Here is a 19,910-nt window from a genome sequence, read left to right as displayed (position 1 = left end):
ATGTAATAACCTTCTCATTCACTAGCTGGTTCCACTCCATCACCCTGCAAAGCAGAAACCGCCTGTTGAGTGTGGTTAAGGTCTGTTCAAAAATCATTGACCAGCCCGTCCGAACTCTCACTGCCTAATGTGACCAACAGACTGTTAAGGTGGCACGCAGGATTATTAATGATCCCTCTCACATTCTGTTTTCAGAGTTTGAGTGGCTACCCTCGGGATGTAGACTCCGTTGTCCGCTTTGTCGGACACAGAGGAGGAAAGCAACCTTCATCCCGAGGGCTGTCCAGCTTATGAATTCCAGATGAATTCCCGCTTTTATTTATTTATTTATTTTGCATTCTGATTTTATGTATATATGTGGTATGTAGTGTGTGGTTGTGCAGTGTGCCTGTGTAAGCTACTGTAATGTGCCCTTTTAAATTTCCCCCTGGGGACAAATAAAGTGCTTTGAATTGAATTGAATTGAATTGAATGAGCCATTTAATATATATATATATATATATATATATATATATATATATATATATATATATATATATATATATATATATATATACCATTAATATGAGAAGTTGTATCTCAGAAACGTTCCCTTGTGATTTTTAGTGTGAATTCCACTTAAAATCTGATGTTTACTGAGTTCATCAATCAATACGTAAGTATTACAACATTTCAGTTCTACTATAAATACTATGGTTAGTATAGCAAAACCATGTTTAATTTAGTTGTTTTTCATCGTTTTTTTGTTTTGTTTTTTTAACCATGGTTAATTTTCGTGAGGGTTAGGCTAATGTGATAAAAAATAATTATTTAGTTGGCGAACATGAAAAAATCAAATCACAAAATTGTAGTTTCAGGCGTGTCAATAAAATTGTGTGTCATTTTTAGTTTTTATCGCTTAATTTCAAAATGTTTATGAGGAGATTGTGTGTGTGTGTGTGTGTGTGTGTGTGTGTGTGTGTGTGTGTGTGTGTGTGTGTGTGTGTGTGTGTGTGCGTGCGCGCGCGCGCTAGTCTGGTCAGTAAACATGGCCGTGCGAAGATGTCGGTGGATACGGGACAGCAGCCGTTTGCTCTGTTTTATCCCATTTCTATTCAACATTTCATCATTAAATGGAGTTAACGCCGCTCCAGAGATGGGAATGTGGACTATTACAGTGCTTAATGTGAGAGTGGATGATATTTTTGATTATAAATGGATGACAATGAGCGAAGAGGCCAAATGCTAACAGCTAGTATTATATACCAGGGCATCTTTATTTTATAGATTACGCAGACTTTTTACGTTACTGTTTGTAAGACAACCCCTAGAAATTAGAATAAAATGTTATGAGACGGCTGTCGGAGTCATTCAGATTATGAAATACTGCTAAATTGTTGAAGTATAACGCTGCTGTGTTTACATGGGGGAATCAGTGATAATGATAGTAGCTCAGTGATTCACATACTACAGCTCTCCAAAACATAATATTGTGTATTTTCTACTAATTTAACTGGCATGAAGTGCTGCGGTAATAAGCCCCATTTGAGAGATGATATTGAATAATGCTGTCATGATCAGATGGTTGTATTAGCACTAGTTAGTTCTGGGTCATGTAAGTTAGCAGGCTGCTATGATGTGCCATATGATAGTATTTACAATATAACTACGTTAAGTTACCCAGTTTTATCATTAATCACGCAGGACACAATGCAAAGAAGCATTCCTCAAACATGTAACGTTATCTGATAGCAATAAATGGAGCCTCTTCCTGCAAACTGGGGATTTTACTCTATTACTTTGGACTGTGACGCTGTCACCTTTGATTGTCCATATGATCTGTTTTACAAGTTTGTGTCTTATCAAATATTTAAAGACTTGTCTAATTTTTCCACTAAGGTTTCCAGTGGCTGACACTGTAAGACAGTGCCATATCGTAGCATTTAATTTACTAGCGAGCTCTTTCTGTTTTCTGTATATGTTTTCTGTATATGTAGTTACATTGTTTTCAATAACTCACTATTCTCTTTTCTAGACATCAAGACCTTTATTGATAAGAAAATCCATGTATAAGGACACTGACATTGAACTGAAAGGTATACCTGTTTTTTTTTTTGTTTTGTTTTTGCATAGATCAAAGATAAAGCTGAATAAACACATTCATTTATTAGGATTGTTATTAACTGCATTTTGACATAAGGTCTTGTTTCTTCTTGCAGTGACATCATTTGGTTGCCCAGAGGAAGTGACGTTCACCATTCAGTGGTTTTTGAAGCATTACCCATGTCACAATGAGTACAACAATATTGAAGTGAGTGGCACCTGTAGTATGCTTCTGAAATCCAGCTGTGTGTGTGTGTGTGATACATTTGAATGTGATGTTGATCATTTGTCTGTTTGCTCGCTCAGGAAATGTATGAAAAGACGCCACTGAGTCGAGGTAAGAGCATGGACCCGAACCCTCTCGGACCCGGAGAGTATATTCAGCACAAATACAGGGAATTCTCCTGCCGCAGTGACATGCACATCTTCCCGATGTTCAATGTACGTTTGCAACACCTGACCTCACTCACACTCACTACTGTAGCCTCACTTTTAATCAGCTTGACTTATTTAGTCACATTTTTTGTTGGAAAAATAAGTCTAGATCAGGGTTATTTTAGTATATAGGCCTACTATTTTGAATAATCTTATTTTTCTTTTTATATTTTCAGTTTTCATTTTAGTTTAACTTTTAGTAATTATGTTATGTGCTTTTGTCACTTTTGTTTATTTTTTATTTTAAATATATCTGTTTTATATCTGTTTTATATCTGTAGCTTTTAAGATCATTAGTGAATGCACTGTGAACTAACATGTTTTTATTATCTAACATCAATAAATGCTGTAGAAATATATTGTTTATTGTTAGGTAATGTTAGTTAATGTTAACTGTTACCATTTTTATTTCAGTTTTAGTAATGTTAATACTTAAGCTTAAATGGATTTTATTTCAGTTAGTTGAAGAAAGGAAATATATATATATATATTTTTCATCAATTGTGTATAGTTCAGATTTATTTAAATTAACTAAATTAATTTTTAATAGTTTTAGTTAGCGACAACAATACTGGCTAGAGACATACTTTACTATTTTAATTTTATATTGTATACACATACACACACACACACACACACATTACTACAATGTGAAATAAATCTCATTCTCACATTTTCTGTGTGACACAAGGATATGTCTTAAAACATTAAAATCATCATAAATTAAAGGCAGTTCAACAAATACTAGCGTGATGTATACTTACAAAAACAGCTCACAATAATGTCAAATGAGTGTCTTGTTTACAACCACTTTCAACTTCCTGACAATCATCTGATGTTAATCTTTATTTCATAATTGCATGTTAGGAGATTAAGTGTTACTTGCTTTTTTTAATGTTGTCTATTACATATTTCTCTGCAGAAATCAAAAGCAGAACCAAAGACACTGAAAACGGCTTCAGTGGATGGCGAGCTCCAGGTAGTTGCCGTTAACTTTTTACCTGCTTCAAAAGCCTGATTGTTCTCCAAACATCTAAGATAAACATATTTTTATTTTATTTTTAATATTAGGAAGGCAGTTTCACAAGTTCTCCTGTTGCTGAGGCTGAAGCAAAGGTGAGATATTCTGGGACATAATATATAGAGTATTTGCCAATTTGCCTGCAGTAAAAGATTGAGAGAGTAAAAGATTTGTCACATAATGGCACATCATTTCTTTGTTGGAAGGAAAATGTGATTGCTACGACCTGGAGGGATGGGCCGTACCTGCTGGTGGTGTCAATCCATCCAAACAAACAAGATGTCAACTGGAATTTAACTTGTAGGCATAATTACCTTTATATTTAGCACAGAATATTTAGCTGTGCAGTCACGTCATCTTTTCTCAGTGCATCTTATCTAAATTGTGTGTTTCAGTCAGTGTTATGATGAAGGGAACCCACGGCTTTCTCTCTGTCACTGAATGGCCTCTCATGATCGTAAGTAGTTGCTCGTCGGTTTTGTGTCATTTGTTTATTGGTGCGATATGATCAGTGTTATAATAAAATATATATTGAATATGCATTATTATAATTAAATATACACTAGTTCAAAAGTTTGGGGTTGTTGATTTTTTTTTATATTTTTGAAAGAAGTCTCTTATGCTCACCAAGGCTGCGTTTATTTAATAAAAAATATGAATGTTTCATTCAATATTAATTTTATTTAAAAAAAAATTAACAGTAGTGTAATTTTTTTTATCAAAAGCCATAATTAAAACCTTATGAAGCTTATCCTGCCATATTTGTGCAGTGAACATGAGTGAAAGCTTAAATCCTGTGTCTGGTTGAGGAGAGATGTGCTTTTACTTTTCTAAGTGGACGGTTTTAATCTGGTGAATGCTAAAATCTTATTCGTAAAAACAATATTAGGTTACGTTTACATGACAACAATGTACTAAAGACGGAAAAGTTTGATATTGTTGTCAAAACGATTCCCGTTCTCTCAGATTCGTGAAAACGACTAAAACGCTGTATTCTGCTGCCAGGCCAGTAGTTGGCGTTGGCGATGCCATTTTGTGAAGAAACACTACGGGCCTATAGATTGAACATGTGATACGCATGCGCAATACATAATTTCTTTGTAGTTTACAAGGAGACGTTGTTGGCCCTGTCCCAAATGGCACACTCCGGACTTGTGGACTTCCTCAGAGTCCACACTTTGGTGACGTCATGTAGTGCAGACCTATAGGGCCCTTGGCCGGAGTCCACGCATGCATTAAGAGGTATTTTTGGGACGGACTCGATCGTCACGCCGAAATAGGAAGACGGTCCGGTTGTTGTTTAAATATTATATTTCTACATTTACATATGACTCAGTAAAGCCCTGACATTCGGTTCTATTTATTTAATTAATCATAATGCCACCGTAAGCCTATTATTCAGCAAGCTATTTATGTTTATATTAAATATATATTTATATTTATGTTTGAGACATCAACCACTGGTTGATGACCATGATGTTTGTATAAACTGTAGGTAACAACTGGTAAAATGTACACCTAGGTCATACAAACCATAATGATATTTACACTTAAATATTTTCTTCTCAGCCATGTTAAACATTGTCCGTGGGCGAAAGCTCCTCCCATCCGTTGTCTGATTGGCCTTTCGCAAGGATTCCTGGGTAGTTAAAGTGCGTGATGCCTGCATCCATGTTCAAGGGTACAAAGGGGGCGCTGCTGAGCACACTTCAGAGCGTTAAAATGATGAATGGGACGGCCTACGGACTCATAGACTCAGCGAGCACACGCAATTTAAGTCCACGAGACCGAAAGTCCACATGAAGTGCACCATTTGGGACAGGGCCATCGCTTTCAAAAAACCTATTTGAAAACCAGAACCAGAACCAGAAAACCAGATCAAAAAACCTTTGAAACCTTCCAAAGTTTGCTTTTTCAGGCCCCCAAAACACTGTTGCCAAAAGACAAAAAGTTTTACGTTTTTGGTTGAAGCGGTGTTGAGTAAACGTTTTCTGTCTCTTTTCTTCAGTTCTACATGGTGATGTGTATGGTGTACATTCTGTACGCTCTGCTCTGGTTCTTCTGGTCGTCCTGCTACTGGAAAGACCTGCTGAGGATCCAGTTCTGGATTGCAGGAGTCATATTTTTGGGCATGATAGAGAAGGCCGTCTTCTGTGCTGAATATCAGAACACTAACAACGTGGGATCTGCATGTTAGTCAGAATACACTCTTCACACACTTTCTTTCTCAATTTCATAACTTCTCTTACCTTGGCCATACAAATGTGGACACTTTAGTCACATGTAAAACTGTCTGAGAAACTGTTGCGTGAGATAAAATGATGTCATGTAGGATATTTTTTTTCATTTTTATTAGATGTACCCTACCATTCACAGGTTTGGGGTCGGTAAAAGTACTTAATGTTGTTTAAAAAAGTTTTGCTCATTAAGTCTGCATTTATTTAAGCAAAAACAGTAAAACCACAATAATATTGTGAAATATTATTACAATTTAAAATAACTGTTTTTTATTCCTGTGATCAAAGCTGAATTTTCAGCATCATTACTCCCGTCTTCAGTGTCACATGATCCTTCAGAAATCACTCTAATATGATGATTTGCTGCTCAAGAAACATTTATTATTATTATCAATGTTGAAAACTGCTTCATATTTTTGTAGAAACCATGATATTCTTTGATGAATAGAAATTTCAAAAGAACAGCTTTTATTTGAAGTAGAAATCTTTTATAGCATACTTGCATTATAAATGTCTTTACTGTCACTTTTAAACAATTGAATGCATCCTTGCTGAATAAAAGTATTCATTTGACCCCAAAATGTTTTGAACAGCAGTGTATAGTCAGTCCTCAGGTGTCCTTTTGTCTTCATTTTCAACACTTGAAGAATTGTTTTATCAAGTAAAATTTAACTAACCTTTTTGTAAAATGTTTCATTTGAAAGTGTCCTTGTGCCAACGAATGACGATACTTTTACTAAAAAACAAACTTCAAATAGACCTATAGGATTCTATGTTTCATAGTTAATAGTTGACTCTCTTTATAGTTAATAGTTTGTCTTCTCTCCAGCTCAGGGTCTTCTGATCTTTGCCGAGCTGGTGTCTGCTCTGAAGAGGACTCTGGCCCGTTTGCTCGTCATCATCGTCAGCCTTGGCTATGGCATTGTCAAGTGAGTGATGAAAGCATTGGTTTGCAGGTTTCAGGATGATTATAGAGCGTGAGATGATGATGTTTCTCTGTCCTCAGACCACGTTTAGGCACCGTCATGCACAGAGTGGTGGGTCTGGGTGTGCTTTACTTCTCATTCGCTGCAATCGAGGGCGTTCTGAGGATCACTGGGGTAAAGATGACGTCCTGGAGCATTTTAAACCATTCACAAACTGCCAATTTTCTTCTAATAAATGTCAATGAGACGTCATTAGGGCTTTAGAGCTGCACGCATTGATCTGTTGTGAATAATGAATGTGATTGGTGTATGTTGATCTGTCAGGGTCGAGATAATGGACCAGCACTTATCACTTATGTTATACTAGCTATGTTTGATTCCTCGGCCATCTGGTTCATATCCTTCCAAACCGGCTTATCAAACCTGTTAGATTATAGATTACTAGGGTATCAGTTTACAATGAGGTTTCATTTGTTAATATTAGTTCTCTACATTAAATGCATTTATTAATCTTAGTTGATGTCAGATTTAACATTTACAACATCAAACGTTGTATTTGTTAACATTGGCTAATGCACCGTGAACGAAAAAAATAAAAAAATAAATTCTAACTAACTTTAAAGATGTTTTGCTCATTGTTAGTTCATGCATTAACAAATGAGATCTTATTGTAAAGTGCCACCGATAACCTAACCGTGACTTATTCTGTCATTGCATATGTCTTACAGTGTTTTACAAGGTTTATGTTCATTTCAGTGTGATTTAGTTTTCAGTTTCTATTGGAGAAGAACTCGTTCCTACTGTTTGCTGTGCCTTATGTGTGTCCCGCCCCTGTGCATCTCTCTCTCTCAGGCTAAAGACTCTGACCTGGCCCTGCTAGCCAACATCCCCCTGGCTCTGCTTGACTCCTCTCTGTGTTGGTGGATATCCTTTTGGGGAGCCGTGTTTGTGTCTTTGCCCCTGCACAATGTGTCTATTGGGCTGTAGCGGCCATATTTATTCCTGCATGATGCCGTATGCCTTTCTTGCTTAGCACAATGATTACAAAAATAATCAGTTTTATTTTCAGCTTAATATCCGTATGTTCTTGTCCCTCACTGTGTAAATCAATACGAAATGTTTACTGTAAAGATACATATAATGCTAACTGGTGTATTTTAGCACTACACTACATTTCAAAAGTTTGGGGTCAGTTCGATTTTTTTTGCAATAAATTAATACTTTTATTAAGCAAGGATGCATTAAATTGATCAAACGTGATAGCAGACTTTTATAATGTTACAAAATATTTATATTTCAAATCAATGTTTACTTTTCAACTTTCGACAGGTGAATATTCTGCAAAAGTTCATTTATTTCAGTAATTCAACTTAAAAGGTGAAACTAATATATTATATAGACTCATTACATGCAAAGTGAGATATTTCAAGCCTTTATTTGTTACAATTTTGATGATTATGGCTGATAGCTTATGAAAACCCCAAATTCAAAATTATAATATTGTGAAAAGGTTTTCATAAGCTGTAAGCCATAATCATCAAAATTGAAATCAAAAGTAATTTAAGTTCTTTCAGAGACTTTTTCCCCAAAAGGATTAAAAAATCTGACAGACCCCAAACATTTGAATGGTGGTGTATTTTGATCTTGAATAGTCAACTCAACCTGACTGCACACCAAAACATAGAATTTTAATATTATGAAATGTATGATAAATAATATGCATATTATAATATAAAAAAACAAATCCTATATAAAACTTATGTAGCTAGAAGTGCTTGCATTCACAATATTGTGTAGAGTACGTTTCATGCCTAACATATATGTATGTATGTGCATGGTTATATACTTTTAAAACAGTGTGATAGTTGCATATTTTCAACATTATTCTATTCTAGTGTATTGTTTTTTCCCCCTCTGTGATAATTGACGGCATGCACAAAAATGAGGTCAATAACAACCCATTATATTCCTAGTCTTTTGTTCCTGTATAAGCCTGTGTCTCATTTCCTTGACTATATCTCACATATTTGTCAGTCTGGCACAAACCATTAAGACTCTAAAACTCAGGAGAAACCCAGTCAAGCTGTCTTTGTACAGACACTTCACCAACACGCTCATCTTTGCTGTGCTCGGTGAGTATAAGGCTTGAAGTATCACTGAATAGAGCTAAAAAATGAAACTTGATTTCTATGTGGCGTGTTTCAGCCTCCATCATTTTCATGGTTTGGACAACAAAGAAGTTCCGGTTATCAGACTGCCAGGCGGTGAGTATCTGAACTCTCTGAGGTCACAGCTCCACTCAGACCAGCAGATCCAGAACACTTGAAACTGGTTGTTGTGTGTTTATGAGCAGGACTGGATGGAGCTGTGGGTGGACGATGCTTTCTGGAGGTTCCTCTTCTCCATCATTCTGCTGGTCATCATGTTTCTGTGGAGGCCGTCTGCCAACAACCAAAGGCAAGCGTACTGAACATATCATCTTTATGGTCCAAATCCTGTCTTTCTTCTAAAGCAGCATCCATGTGCTCTGTGTGTAGGTATGCGTTCACGCCGCTCATCGATGACTCGGATGATGAGGAGATTGAAGAGTTCCTGGTGTCTGCAAATATTGGTCAGTAACACTATTTAATGTATCGATGTATTCACTGTATATTATTGCACTGTGTGGAAATGGTGTTAAATGAAAATTGTGGGTTAATTAATATGCATTCTTTCATCTTCAGCTGACGGGATAAAGTTGAGAGCAGCGAAGACAGAAACCAATGGAACAGTGAAGCCTGCAGCAACTAATCCGGTCAGTGTAACTCTTTGTGACCCTGGACCACAAAACCAGTCACATGGGTCAATTTTTTTAGATTGAGATTTATACATCACTTGAAAGCTGAATAAATAAGCTTTCCACTGATGTGTGGTTTGTTAGGATAGGACAATATTTGGCCGAGATACAACTATTGAAAATCTGGAATCTGAGGGTGCAAAAAAATCTAAACATTGAGAAAATCTCCTTTAAAGTTGTTCATTTATGTTCACGATTGTGCTGCATTCACTCACAAAAATACATGTTTTATATATTTACGGCAGGAAATTTACAAAATATCTTCATGGAACATGATCTTTACTTAATATCCTAATGATTTTTGGCATAAAAGAAAAATCAATAATTTTGACCCATACAATGTATTGTTGGGTATTGCCACAAATATACCCGTGTGTCATGTGACTGGTTTCGTGATCCAGGGTCACATATAGTTCTAAAACTTTTAAATATATTTTTACAGTAACGTAAAAAAAAATATCAATCTTTTATTTAGCAAGGATGCATTAAAGTGATCAAAAGTGACAGTAAAGACATTTATAATGTTACAAAATATGTTTTATTTATTTATTTAAATGCTGTTCTTTTGAACTTTCTGTTCATCAAAGACTCATGAAAAAATGTATCATGGTTTTCCATAAAAATATGAAGCAGAACAACTGTTTTCAACATTGATAATAACAGGAAATCTTTCTGATGCTGAAAATACTTTTTTTAACAGTCACTTGTCTCCACCTACTGGTGTAACGATGTCATTTATACAGTTTTTATCCGAAGCATCAAGTTTCTTTTAAAAGCTGATTTGTTCTTGTTCGCTTCCGTATACATCAGTGTTTGTATATCCGAGTTATACATTTTTATCCCAGTACTTCTGTGATAATTTGAATTATTGTACGACAACAATAATGATACTGTGTGTGGTTGAAAAGACTGTTTGTGAAGTTATTTCATTCCTAAACATGACAACTGCTCTCTCTGGGTTAGTGGCAGTGTGAGTGCAGATCTGAATGCTCAGCTGTGATCGTAGGTGTCAAAGGTTATAATAGAAATTGCAGAATCGTCATTTAAGAATAAGATTGCGTGGGTGTTTGAATCGAGATTGTGATCTTTAAACAATCGTGCAGCTATAATATATATATATATATATATTAGGGCTGTGAAACGATTAATCGCATCCAAAATAAAAATGTTTGTGTTTACATAATAAATGTGTGTGTACTGTGTATAATTATTTTATATATATAAATACACACACATGCTGACGTGCATGTATATATTTAAGATTTTTTAAATATATATAGAATTATATATAAATCTATATACAGTATATACATGCAAATATTCTTAAATATATACAAGCGTGTGTGTATTTATATATATATATATAAAATAATTATGCACAGTACACACACATTTATGATGTAAACACATAAACTTTTATTTTGGATGCGATTAATCGTGTAACAGCCTAAATGTATTATGTGTGTGTCCATAATAAAAATCTAGTAAATATCAATAAATGTAATAATTATTCATGCAACAAGAAATATTTGATTGTTGCAGGATGACGACTTGAAGTGGGTGGAGGACAATATTCCTACCTCTCTTTCTGATGTGTAGGTCATTTTCTGCTTTACAAACATACACACTTAAACACCCACATACATACAAACATACATACGCCCTCTGCTCTCTCCCATGTCAATTTCTAATTATTCATGTCTCTTATTTTCAGAGCTCTTCCTGTTCTTCTCGACTCAGATGAGGTACGTAAACTCATTTCATTGCTACCATAGCTTTGCTTTATCTTTTAGTTTTTTTCTTACTGTTTTCTGCCGCTGAAATGGGATCCGTGGGGTAGACAAAATAATGAGTCATCACATTGCATTAAAGTTTGCAGTATGGTACAGAACAGCAAGGTATTCATGTTGGAAATATAAAAAATTGACAAAAATTGGTTTGTAAATTGAAATGTCAGATGTGTGCATTAGACATCGCAGCATCATTTCCATTATTTTGTCCATCACTTGTATATATTTATATTACATTTACATATATATTTGATTAATTAATACATGATTTTCCACACAGGAGATCATGACCACCAAGTATGAGATGTCTAAAATGGAGTGAGGATGCGAAAGCAAAGCTTCAGAGATCAACCAAACCGCTGTTCCTATCACTGGCATCTGACCCTCACCAGAGAGCCACAGACTCTTCCTCTGGTCCGTTTGGTTGGCGGATTTGGGGAACATTGAAGGAATCGTGCTGAAGAGGTGGACGCATTTCTAGATGATCTAGACGCCGTACCACCTGAACTTTATGTGAGGTGATACCTCTTTTTTTTCCTGAACTGTTCAAACGTCCAGAAGACTTTAAAGTCATCATTGATCTGTATAAAGTGACGACGGTCTATGTTTCTAAACTTTCGTGATGACATACCTGTCAAGATTATGAGCAACTGATCAGATGCAGAGATAATGTATTATTCAAATGGGTTTGTTTTGTGTGAGTGTCATTTGATATTGAAAATTCACATTGATAAGGAACTTCAAGTTGACCAAAGCGTCGTCTTCATTTCTTTAGCTGTTTATAAAGTGTTATTTCAAACATTTTGTCTATAATTTCAGCACATGATGTGAATAGTAGAATGTCTGTCGGTGTGTCGAATTTGTACTTTGTCCGGGGAGTAATTTAAATTCGCAGAATGATTCTTAATTTTTCATAAATATTCTGAATAATTGTATGAAGTTGTTTTTGTTTTGCACAGAGCCCAGCTCAACTTCCCCCCCCTGAAATCGAAATTGTTATTATTTATTTGGCCTCTGAAGTTCTGAAAGAAAATTTGTAGTGCATACGACTTGTGCAAGTCTTCTGAAATCATATGATAGCTTCGTGTGAGGAACAGAGCTAAATGTAAGCCATAATTGGCCAAAAACCTTCGTCTTTGCAGCATTCTCTTACATCGTGCAATCTAAAAACTTTTGTGAATGAGATTTAAGAGCAGTGAATAACTTATATTTTGGTCTGTTCCTCACACAAAACTATTGAGTTGGAATATAGCGCATGAGATGCATTTTTGTGTTTTTAAGATGCATTTTTGGACCTTGAACTTTGGTTGTAGGCAACGAAGTAGCATAAAGGCTTGCAGCTTTTGCATTTCATGGAAGAAATCTAGTTATATGGGTTTGAAACAACATGAGGGTGAGTAATTTACTTGACTCACCTACAAGTCATTTTTTGGTGAAATATTCCTTTACATGTGTTTGTCTTTCTTTTTGAGGAAAAGCGTATGACTCTTGGATCTGTGTAGATGCATACTGACGCCTTAACACACTTCTGTTCTTGAGTTTTGTTCTGCAGTATCACAGTAAAATCGGCCCTGGTCTCGGTTGGACATTCTGTGACATGTCTGCTTAACAGAACGATGTGTGCTTTACCTTGCAGGATGACTGTTAAACTTTCGAAAGATGTCTTTTTATTTCCTTTATGTGTCCTTGAGATGAAACGAAACATGTGAAATAACTTCTGAATTGTGTATATTATAAAGCGCACTTTAAGTTATTGTGGTTTCTTTTGGTCATGGGATGCGGACCATGCGGTGATGTGCTTAATTTATCTGTATGATGCTGACCTTGTCCTTCATGTGTTACTGTTTTGTTTGCTTCATAAAAACGCTTTACTTTCCAGTGTTCTTCTTCATTGCCTTTTCTGTTTTGCTAACAATCAGGTAGACTCCTCGAATGTGAGCTCACCATATTCAAAGAGCAAAGCACACTTGACGTCCCATAGAGCTCAGGTCATGTCTGTTTTCTGTCTACTTACTGTTTATCCACGTTTCATACACGTTAAACAATGTGGGTTGCAATAAAGACTCTTTATTACAGTCAAATCGTGAGTTCGGAGGCGTCGAGTTGTTATGGGCTTTATTGTATCATATGTTGTTTATAGGGTTCACAGTGTCCTGAAGGTGAGAACATATCTGATAATATGATTGACCATGACATTGTCATTTCATTTAGTCTGTTCTACGAAAGATACGCTTGTAAATGAAGGCCATTCTTTTAGATTAGTGAATACTTCACCAACAATATTTCTCACCAATTTCTCTGAGAAGAGTTTCGTGAATGAACACATTGATCACCATGACTCCACTACACCGAGTGTTTTTTGTTTGTTTGTTTACAAATAAAACGCTCTCTTGACTGAGATTTTCGTCCCTCGTCAACTTCAGTCAGGTTAGACGCCATATTGAATTTACCACGGATAAAAACCAGGGGGGCAGTGTTCCGAAAGATATTGAAGCCGACCTGGGCGCCGCCATTGGCTAGCGGACCCCCACCTGCTGTTAGCATTCCATTGACTCCCATTCATTTTGGCGTCACTTTGACAGCGAATAACTTTACATCTGAGGCGTTTAAAGACACCGTTTGTCCATTGTTTATTTCTAAAGAAACACGAAAATGTATAAAATGCTCCATTACCTTGTATCTTACGTTATGGCCCCGTAGAAGCAGTTTTTGTAAAAACAGGCTAACGATTGCGTCATACCCGCGCGACTCTGTCGCACAAGTCGAAAAATTACCGTATGGACAGGCAGAGAAGCTCGCAAGCAATCGGGAGGACGTGGAGGCATAACGTCAAGGGAGAAGCCCGTAGAGAGTGATGAAGTTGCTCCTGCTGCTAGCTCATGGACAGCTAATAATCACGCTCTCCGTCTCTGCGAGATTCGGAAGGGAATGATTCAGATTTCTCTCGGCACAGCTACTAGAAGACCTACAGGTTGCTCACGTCACATCTACGTCGTCAAGCTCAGTTTGAGCCTGCGCAGTTCGCCTTGCGATCAGGAAGTAAGTGCTTCTAATTGACTTCACTGCTCTCCGTTGAAACCTATGGGGTCGCTGTGTCCAGTTTATATACTGTCTATGATAAAAACAAGGCTGTGAGGGACTCTACCATCATTGTTTTTTCTTAAGATGCACACCAGTAAAAAAAAAAATCTAAGGCATGTTTATAAAAGCTACTTTAATGGCCTAATTTAACTAAGGCCTTAGCCCTGTCTGTGAAACTACCTTTAAATTTTATATTTATTATTTGAATCTATTTTCAGTGAAGCCACAAGGGGGCATCCCTAACCAAATGCTAAGTACAGCACTTCATCATATACTTTATCAAAACAATGGATGTAATACTGTACATTTCTGTATGATTTATAAATGTTGTATCTACTTAGCCAATTTGAAGAATCTAAAGCAATCTGCCCGTAAAAGTGTTTTTAAATAGATTTGTCTTTTAATTTTAATCCATTCGCTTATCTCAAATAAGATTCTGTTAATTCAACATCATATTTTGTTGTTGTTGTTGATAAAATGAAGCGGTAAGTGTACATATCGCTTTTTCTTTTCTCAAAACAACCACAAGTCCGTAAGAGTCTTTCAGCTAATCCGTGAACTTTGAGTCTTAAACCAAGGAACATGACAAACAAACACAACTGTACCATGACCAGAACTAAACATAGGCAAGATAACAATCTACTTTTCCAATGGCAAACACATGTGGTTTTACTGATGCATGACATTTTCCTCCTATTGTTTCTCCTCTTATTTTATATCCCAGTCCAAAATAATGACTAATTTACAAAAACACACATGCACAGCTCAATCTCTCAAACACTGCAACACCAGGTGTTTACTGGGTACATTACATACTATTGCTGAATTACATTTCAGTGAGTCCTCACACAAAGCTACGGTAGGGGAGACCAGGGACAGTGGTAACAGGGGACGGTTGTAACACCTTGAATTCCTCGAATTCCTCCCATCAGAAACAACCTAGAGAGTGATGACACTCACTGTGCTCATGCTTAGTTAGTTGCCCTCCATTCTTGCCAAAAAGGCAGCCACATTTGAAACTTCCTGACGGAGTTATCTACAAAAGGTTGTTTTTGAGTATTTTCTTTCTGATGTACTTTTTTGGATACTGTTATAAGATCAAATGTCTATGAATTCAAACAAGTATTATTTAGAATCACTGTTTTGTAAGCTAAACATAAAAACGGCTAACAAGTGTCAAACTTGCAGTCAAGCTAGCTCACATGAGATGAGAACATGGTTGGTGTTATTGGGACGGTTGTAACGCCCCGTTACAACTGTCCCAGTGTCACCAACCAAGTGTCATTTAGGCCTATATTTAAAAAAAATTATCAAGCAAAAAAAAAAAAAATCCCTTTAATTTGCTAATTAAAAGTAAAAATGAGCACTGTGCATTGCAAATTAAATGTAAAAGTTTAAATGTAAACTTTTTTTGAGGTGTTCTACCCATTAAATAATTTTCTTGCATTATAATTTGACGGTTGCACCTCTTTTTTTGTCATGTAGTATGAAAAAAAGGTAATCATTACTTAAAAACATGAAATTAATAGTCACAATAACATGATTGATAAATAAAATTTTCCATTTTGCGTATATGATTGATTTATTATGTATATTTTAGACATGTTACAACCGTCCCTGACATGTTGTAACAGTGGAGAGACTGTATTAAAATCAATTTTGCAACCTGTACATATTTCATAAAACCACTTAAATACATTGTTTCAGCAGTTGACAGATTTAAGTTTATAATATAATAAATTGGTTATTCCAGTATAAATGGTTTTTGATGTATTGCTAAAAATGGCTAAAAGTGTTACAACTGTCCCTGGTCTCCCCTATCATATGAATTCAAAAGAGTGTTTTATGAGAACATAAATGCTTTTTTCTCTATATGCTTTCAGTGAATGGAAAAGAGCAGCGTGGACATTCCTGCAAAACCATCTGTTTTCCACAGAAGGAAGACAGAAATTCAGGTTTTGGAACGACATGAGCGTGAAATGATGACTTTCGTTTAAATGTTTGCTTATCTCTTCTTCCCTCAAATTGTCCATGTTTATTTCTTGTAGTAAAAGTTAAATGATGAATTTGGCCCTTAAGTTTTCTCTGGCAAATCCTACTGTACTTAAAACCTTTTGAAAGCTTCAGAGTGGCCCGTTGGACTGAGGGAAGAGATGTTTCATAATAATTATGCAGAGATTTTACGGTTGAAGTGCATTGTCATTTAAAACGAGACCCGGTCATCCTGAACATGTGCTTCTGGAAGCTTGTGGTTCTTTTGATCATCTTATTGCAAGTTAAAGCACACAGAGAGAGAGAGAGAGGGAAGGGGGTGGGCAACCACATGTGGTCTACATTACTTTCCTTTTCTCTTTCTAGCAAACACGTAATTGAGGAATACTCTTTAATTTCCTGATTGTTATTGTCTCCGGCATTCCTCTAATTTTCAAGGTTATGATACTCTTCACGTGAAGGAGCTTCATATTTGAGAGATTTTGAATACTCATTTAAACCAAAATATGAGATTCAGAATAGAAAGAACAGCATTAAAAGAACATTTATTTGAAATAGAAAACTTTTCTAACATTATATATCTTTACTGTCCTTTTTGATCAATTTGATGCATGCTTCCTGAACAAAAGTATTAATTTTTTTTTTTACTTACTGACCCCAAATGAATCAATTGTTAATTTGCTGTGGAGGATCAAAGAAACCAGAGAACGACATCAAAACTCTGACTTTAATTAAGAAACGTTCAACACGTGTGCAAGACAGAGAAATAAAACACAATAATGTGTGAAGTAGCCATTGATTTCAATATTAGATACCAATCCTGATATACACTAGCATGAGCAGCAGACATGAAGAGCAATATATCATACTCAAATGCATACTTTTGAGTAATCAGACTTTGTTGATCTTATTATAAAACACCCAACAAACATAATGGAACATTAATTAAAAACAGGCCATTTGTCATGTAGGCCTACTGTATAGATGCTAAGAAGTGCTGTTGTTCTTTTCAGTCCTCATAAACCTCATTGACCGACAGCAGTGCATATTTACAAGCTGAAATGAACTTTACTGAAACTGAACAAGGTAATAACCACAACAACAGGGTTAGCTGACTTTCATCCTCTAGCACTTCAACATGGTCACATGGTCTTTTCCTCACTGACTGATCTAACCAATCATAAAGCTCTCCTTGTTGTTAATTCCCAGGAATTGCACCTTTCCCCCCACTTTTATGTGCATAATACACTTTCCCTGTACTATTTTTCCACTTGCATTAACCTTTATTGCTTAACACAAAAAAAAAAAAAAAAAAAAAACTGCATGTTTTATGTTTGAGCATTACTGTAGTTCTTGAATGAGATGTGCTATTGTGTCATTTTTGTGACGTAAGCAACACCAAACGTTAGGTTAAATATCTTAAATGGTATAACAAAAGTCTTAACTATCATTTTAGAGGTCTTAAATTTGAGGATGGAAAACCAGGAATCGTGATATGACATAATGTGATTATTCATCTTTTAAAAAATGTATATGATATTGCGCTTTAACTACAGTAAGTAAAAGAATCTGAGATGCATGCTTTATTCTGTGATTGCATAGGACATCATTCATTTTAAGTGTGCAGGTCTTTTTAAAAAAAATTTTTTTTAAACGAATAAATGAACTAATTAAGAAAATAATTACACGCTTCACCTTTAACCACAAATGTACCAGAAGGTAAAGCATTTTTCTTTACTTATTAATTTAAAATATAAATTTGACTTCCATTTGAGCATGACTTTCCACTGTACTTCCCATATTTTCATTTCCGCGCCATCCCAACGTGAAAATCCGCCTCTGAGAACAACTCTATCATTCAGCTTTAGCAATAAGGAAAGCATTCTTTCCTCTTGGAGTCCAAACATCAACCCTGGATCTGGACAGCAAGCCGCCTCTGTTCAGAACTCGTAGGGTGAGATCAGGAGGTGGACCCGTGCCAGATGTTTGGCTTGGAAGGTGCGCTCGGCGTACTCGGACATCTCCACCTCCACGCTGAGCTCCTGTGGGCCTGGCATGGGCCGGACGAGGATCAGCTCTCCGGTCTGGCGGTCCGAGCGCTGCATCACGAACGTGTTCCTGGAGTCTCCTCCTCCCGCGATGCCGAAGCGGAGGCTGTCGGGACCGGGCCGGCCCGGGGCCGTCGCGGTGGCCATGCGGAACAGGGTGGCCGGGGTGCGCAGGTTGGACGGCAGGGACAGGTAGTGGTGAGAGATGGTCTTGGCGGCGAGCGGACAGGACCGGCTCTCCATGGGACAGGGATTCCTTTCACACTGGCTGTGGTGGAGGACAGAACATCAGCGTTACCTCATTAACATCTGCTCCAAAGACATAGTTCAGTAAGCACACACGTACACAGTCCCAAGCACTTTACTAGCATTTATCCCATTGTTATCCCAAATATTGACATATTAAGTCAGAGTGTCATAATTTAGAATTTTTCATTAATATATCTGAGGGGGAAACTAAATAATTGAGAAAAAAAAATGTAAAATTGTGTTTGAAATACTGCACATCTGTCCCAAAGACATAGTTCAGTAAGCACACACGTACACAGTCCGAAGCACTTTACTAGCAATTATCCCATTTCTATAGAACTAAATTATAATTAGAAATATTGACATATTAAGTGAGAGTGTCATAATTAGGGGCCAAGCACTGAAGGTGCGGGCACCTATTGTATCTGTTCCCGTTCTTATTCTTCTTTTTCTTCCGACTGGGAGTCTATGGCAGCCCATAGAAGCGTATGCGGGAAAGTTGTTTTGGTTTGACATTTTGATAGAGGACAGTCCCAACATCAAATACACCAATTTTGGTGTTTCTAACTCATTCCCTCTAGCGCCACCACCTGTCCAAAGTTTCAGAAATTGTATGCTAATAACTTTTAAACCGTAAGGCCTATCAACAAAATTCTTTTCCCCTCTGATTCCTGAGCTCACGACGATTCGATTGCACCCTATGACGTCATTTTTCCGCCATAATAGTTTTCCCGCCATTTTGAATTTTCCGAAAAACCTACTTTTTCGAACTCCTCCTAGGCCGTTGCTCCGAATTTCACGAAAATTGAACCAGATCATCTCCAGACCATGACGACAAAAAGTTATGGAAATCAAGTTGATTCGAATAACCGTTCTCAAATACCGCGCAAATACATTTTACGGAGCGCTTGCGAAAACAGACGTAAGGCTGTATCTCCACAACGCTTTATCGGATTCAGACCAAATTTGGTACATGTCATCACAAGCATGACCTGAGGCTACATGCTGCGTTTCGGCGCAGCGCCACCTACTGGTCCGGAGATATGAAGAATTTATGTTTTTGCTTATAACTTCTGAACGGTTTGTCCAAAAATCACAAAAGGGGTCTCGTTAGATTCAGGGCGTCATGCTGAGTCGACTGATATCCAATTTTCCCATATCGGCCATTTTGGCGGTCGACCATTTTGAATTATGTGCTAAAATGCTGTATTTT

The 19,910-nt window shown here is 36.6% G+C and overlaps 2 protein-coding genes across 3 annotated transcripts in view; one reads left to right on the top strand and one right to left on the bottom strand.

Moving 5' to 3' along the window:
• Positions 1-896: 896 nt before the first annotated feature.
• Positions 897-13,080, top strand: tmem87b (transmembrane protein 87B). 2 transcript variants are annotated; one of them, XM_079635571.1, is made up of 20 exons: positions 897-1,165; positions 2,015-2,075; positions 2,199-2,290; positions 2,389-2,523; positions 3,440-3,496; positions 3,589-3,633; positions 3,745-3,838; positions 3,934-3,995; positions 5,547-5,730; positions 6,605-6,704; positions 6,782-6,875; positions 7,554-7,625; positions 8,725-8,833; positions 8,907-8,965; positions 9,055-9,158; positions 9,239-9,312; positions 9,425-9,495; positions 11,080-11,132; positions 11,252-11,282; positions 11,608-13,080. In XM_079635571.1, the coding sequence occupies exons 1-20, from the start codon at positions 1,028-1,030 to the stop codon at positions 11,647-11,649; spliced, it is 1,677 nt and encodes a 558-aa protein (XP_079491697.1). In that variant the 5' UTR covers positions 897-1,027; the 3' UTR covers positions 11,650-13,080. The 2 variants fall into 2 exon arrangements, with proteins under 2 accessions (XP_079491697.1, XP_079491698.1); XM_079635572.1 differs by having other exon boundaries at positions 1,013-1,165; positions 7,554-7,629; positions 8,729-8,833.
• Positions 13,081-16,940: 3,860 nt separating this feature from the next.
• Positions 16,941-19,910, bottom strand: part of fbln7 (fibulin 7) — a 29,686-nt gene continuing 26,716 nt past the window's right edge. The window contains exon 8 of the mRNA XM_079635419.1: positions 16,941-18,716. Coding sequence (XP_079491545.1) covers positions 18,341-18,716 — 376 coding nt within the window. The 3' untranslated portion in view covers positions 16,941-18,340. The remainder of the gene's footprint in view (positions 18,717-19,910) is intronic.

This window comes from Phoxinus phoxinus, assembly GCF_949152265.1.
Source record: "Phoxinus phoxinus genome assembly, chromosome: 14".
Lineage (NCBI taxonomy): Eukaryota > Metazoa > Chordata > Actinopteri > Cypriniformes > Leuciscidae > Phoxinus > Phoxinus phoxinus.
Note: the sequence above shows the minus strand (reverse complement) of the source record. Positions and strands in the feature narration are given on the sequence as shown.

Excerpts from the sequence above, each read along its gene's own strand:
- tmem87b (XM_079635571.1), top strand. The coding sequence starts at position 1,028 with ATGGCCGTGCGAAGATGTCGGTGGATACGGGACAGCAGCCGTTTGCTC. Across the intron at positions 3,497-3,588 it reads CAGTGGATGGCGAGCTCCAG|GAAGGCAGTTTCACAAGTTC; the intron begins GTAGTTGCCGTT and ends TTTTAATATTAG. Across the intron at positions 11,133-11,251 it reads CCTACCTCTCTTTCTGATGT|AGCTCTTCCTGTTCTTCTCG; the intron begins GTAGGTCATTTT and ends TCTTATTTTCAG.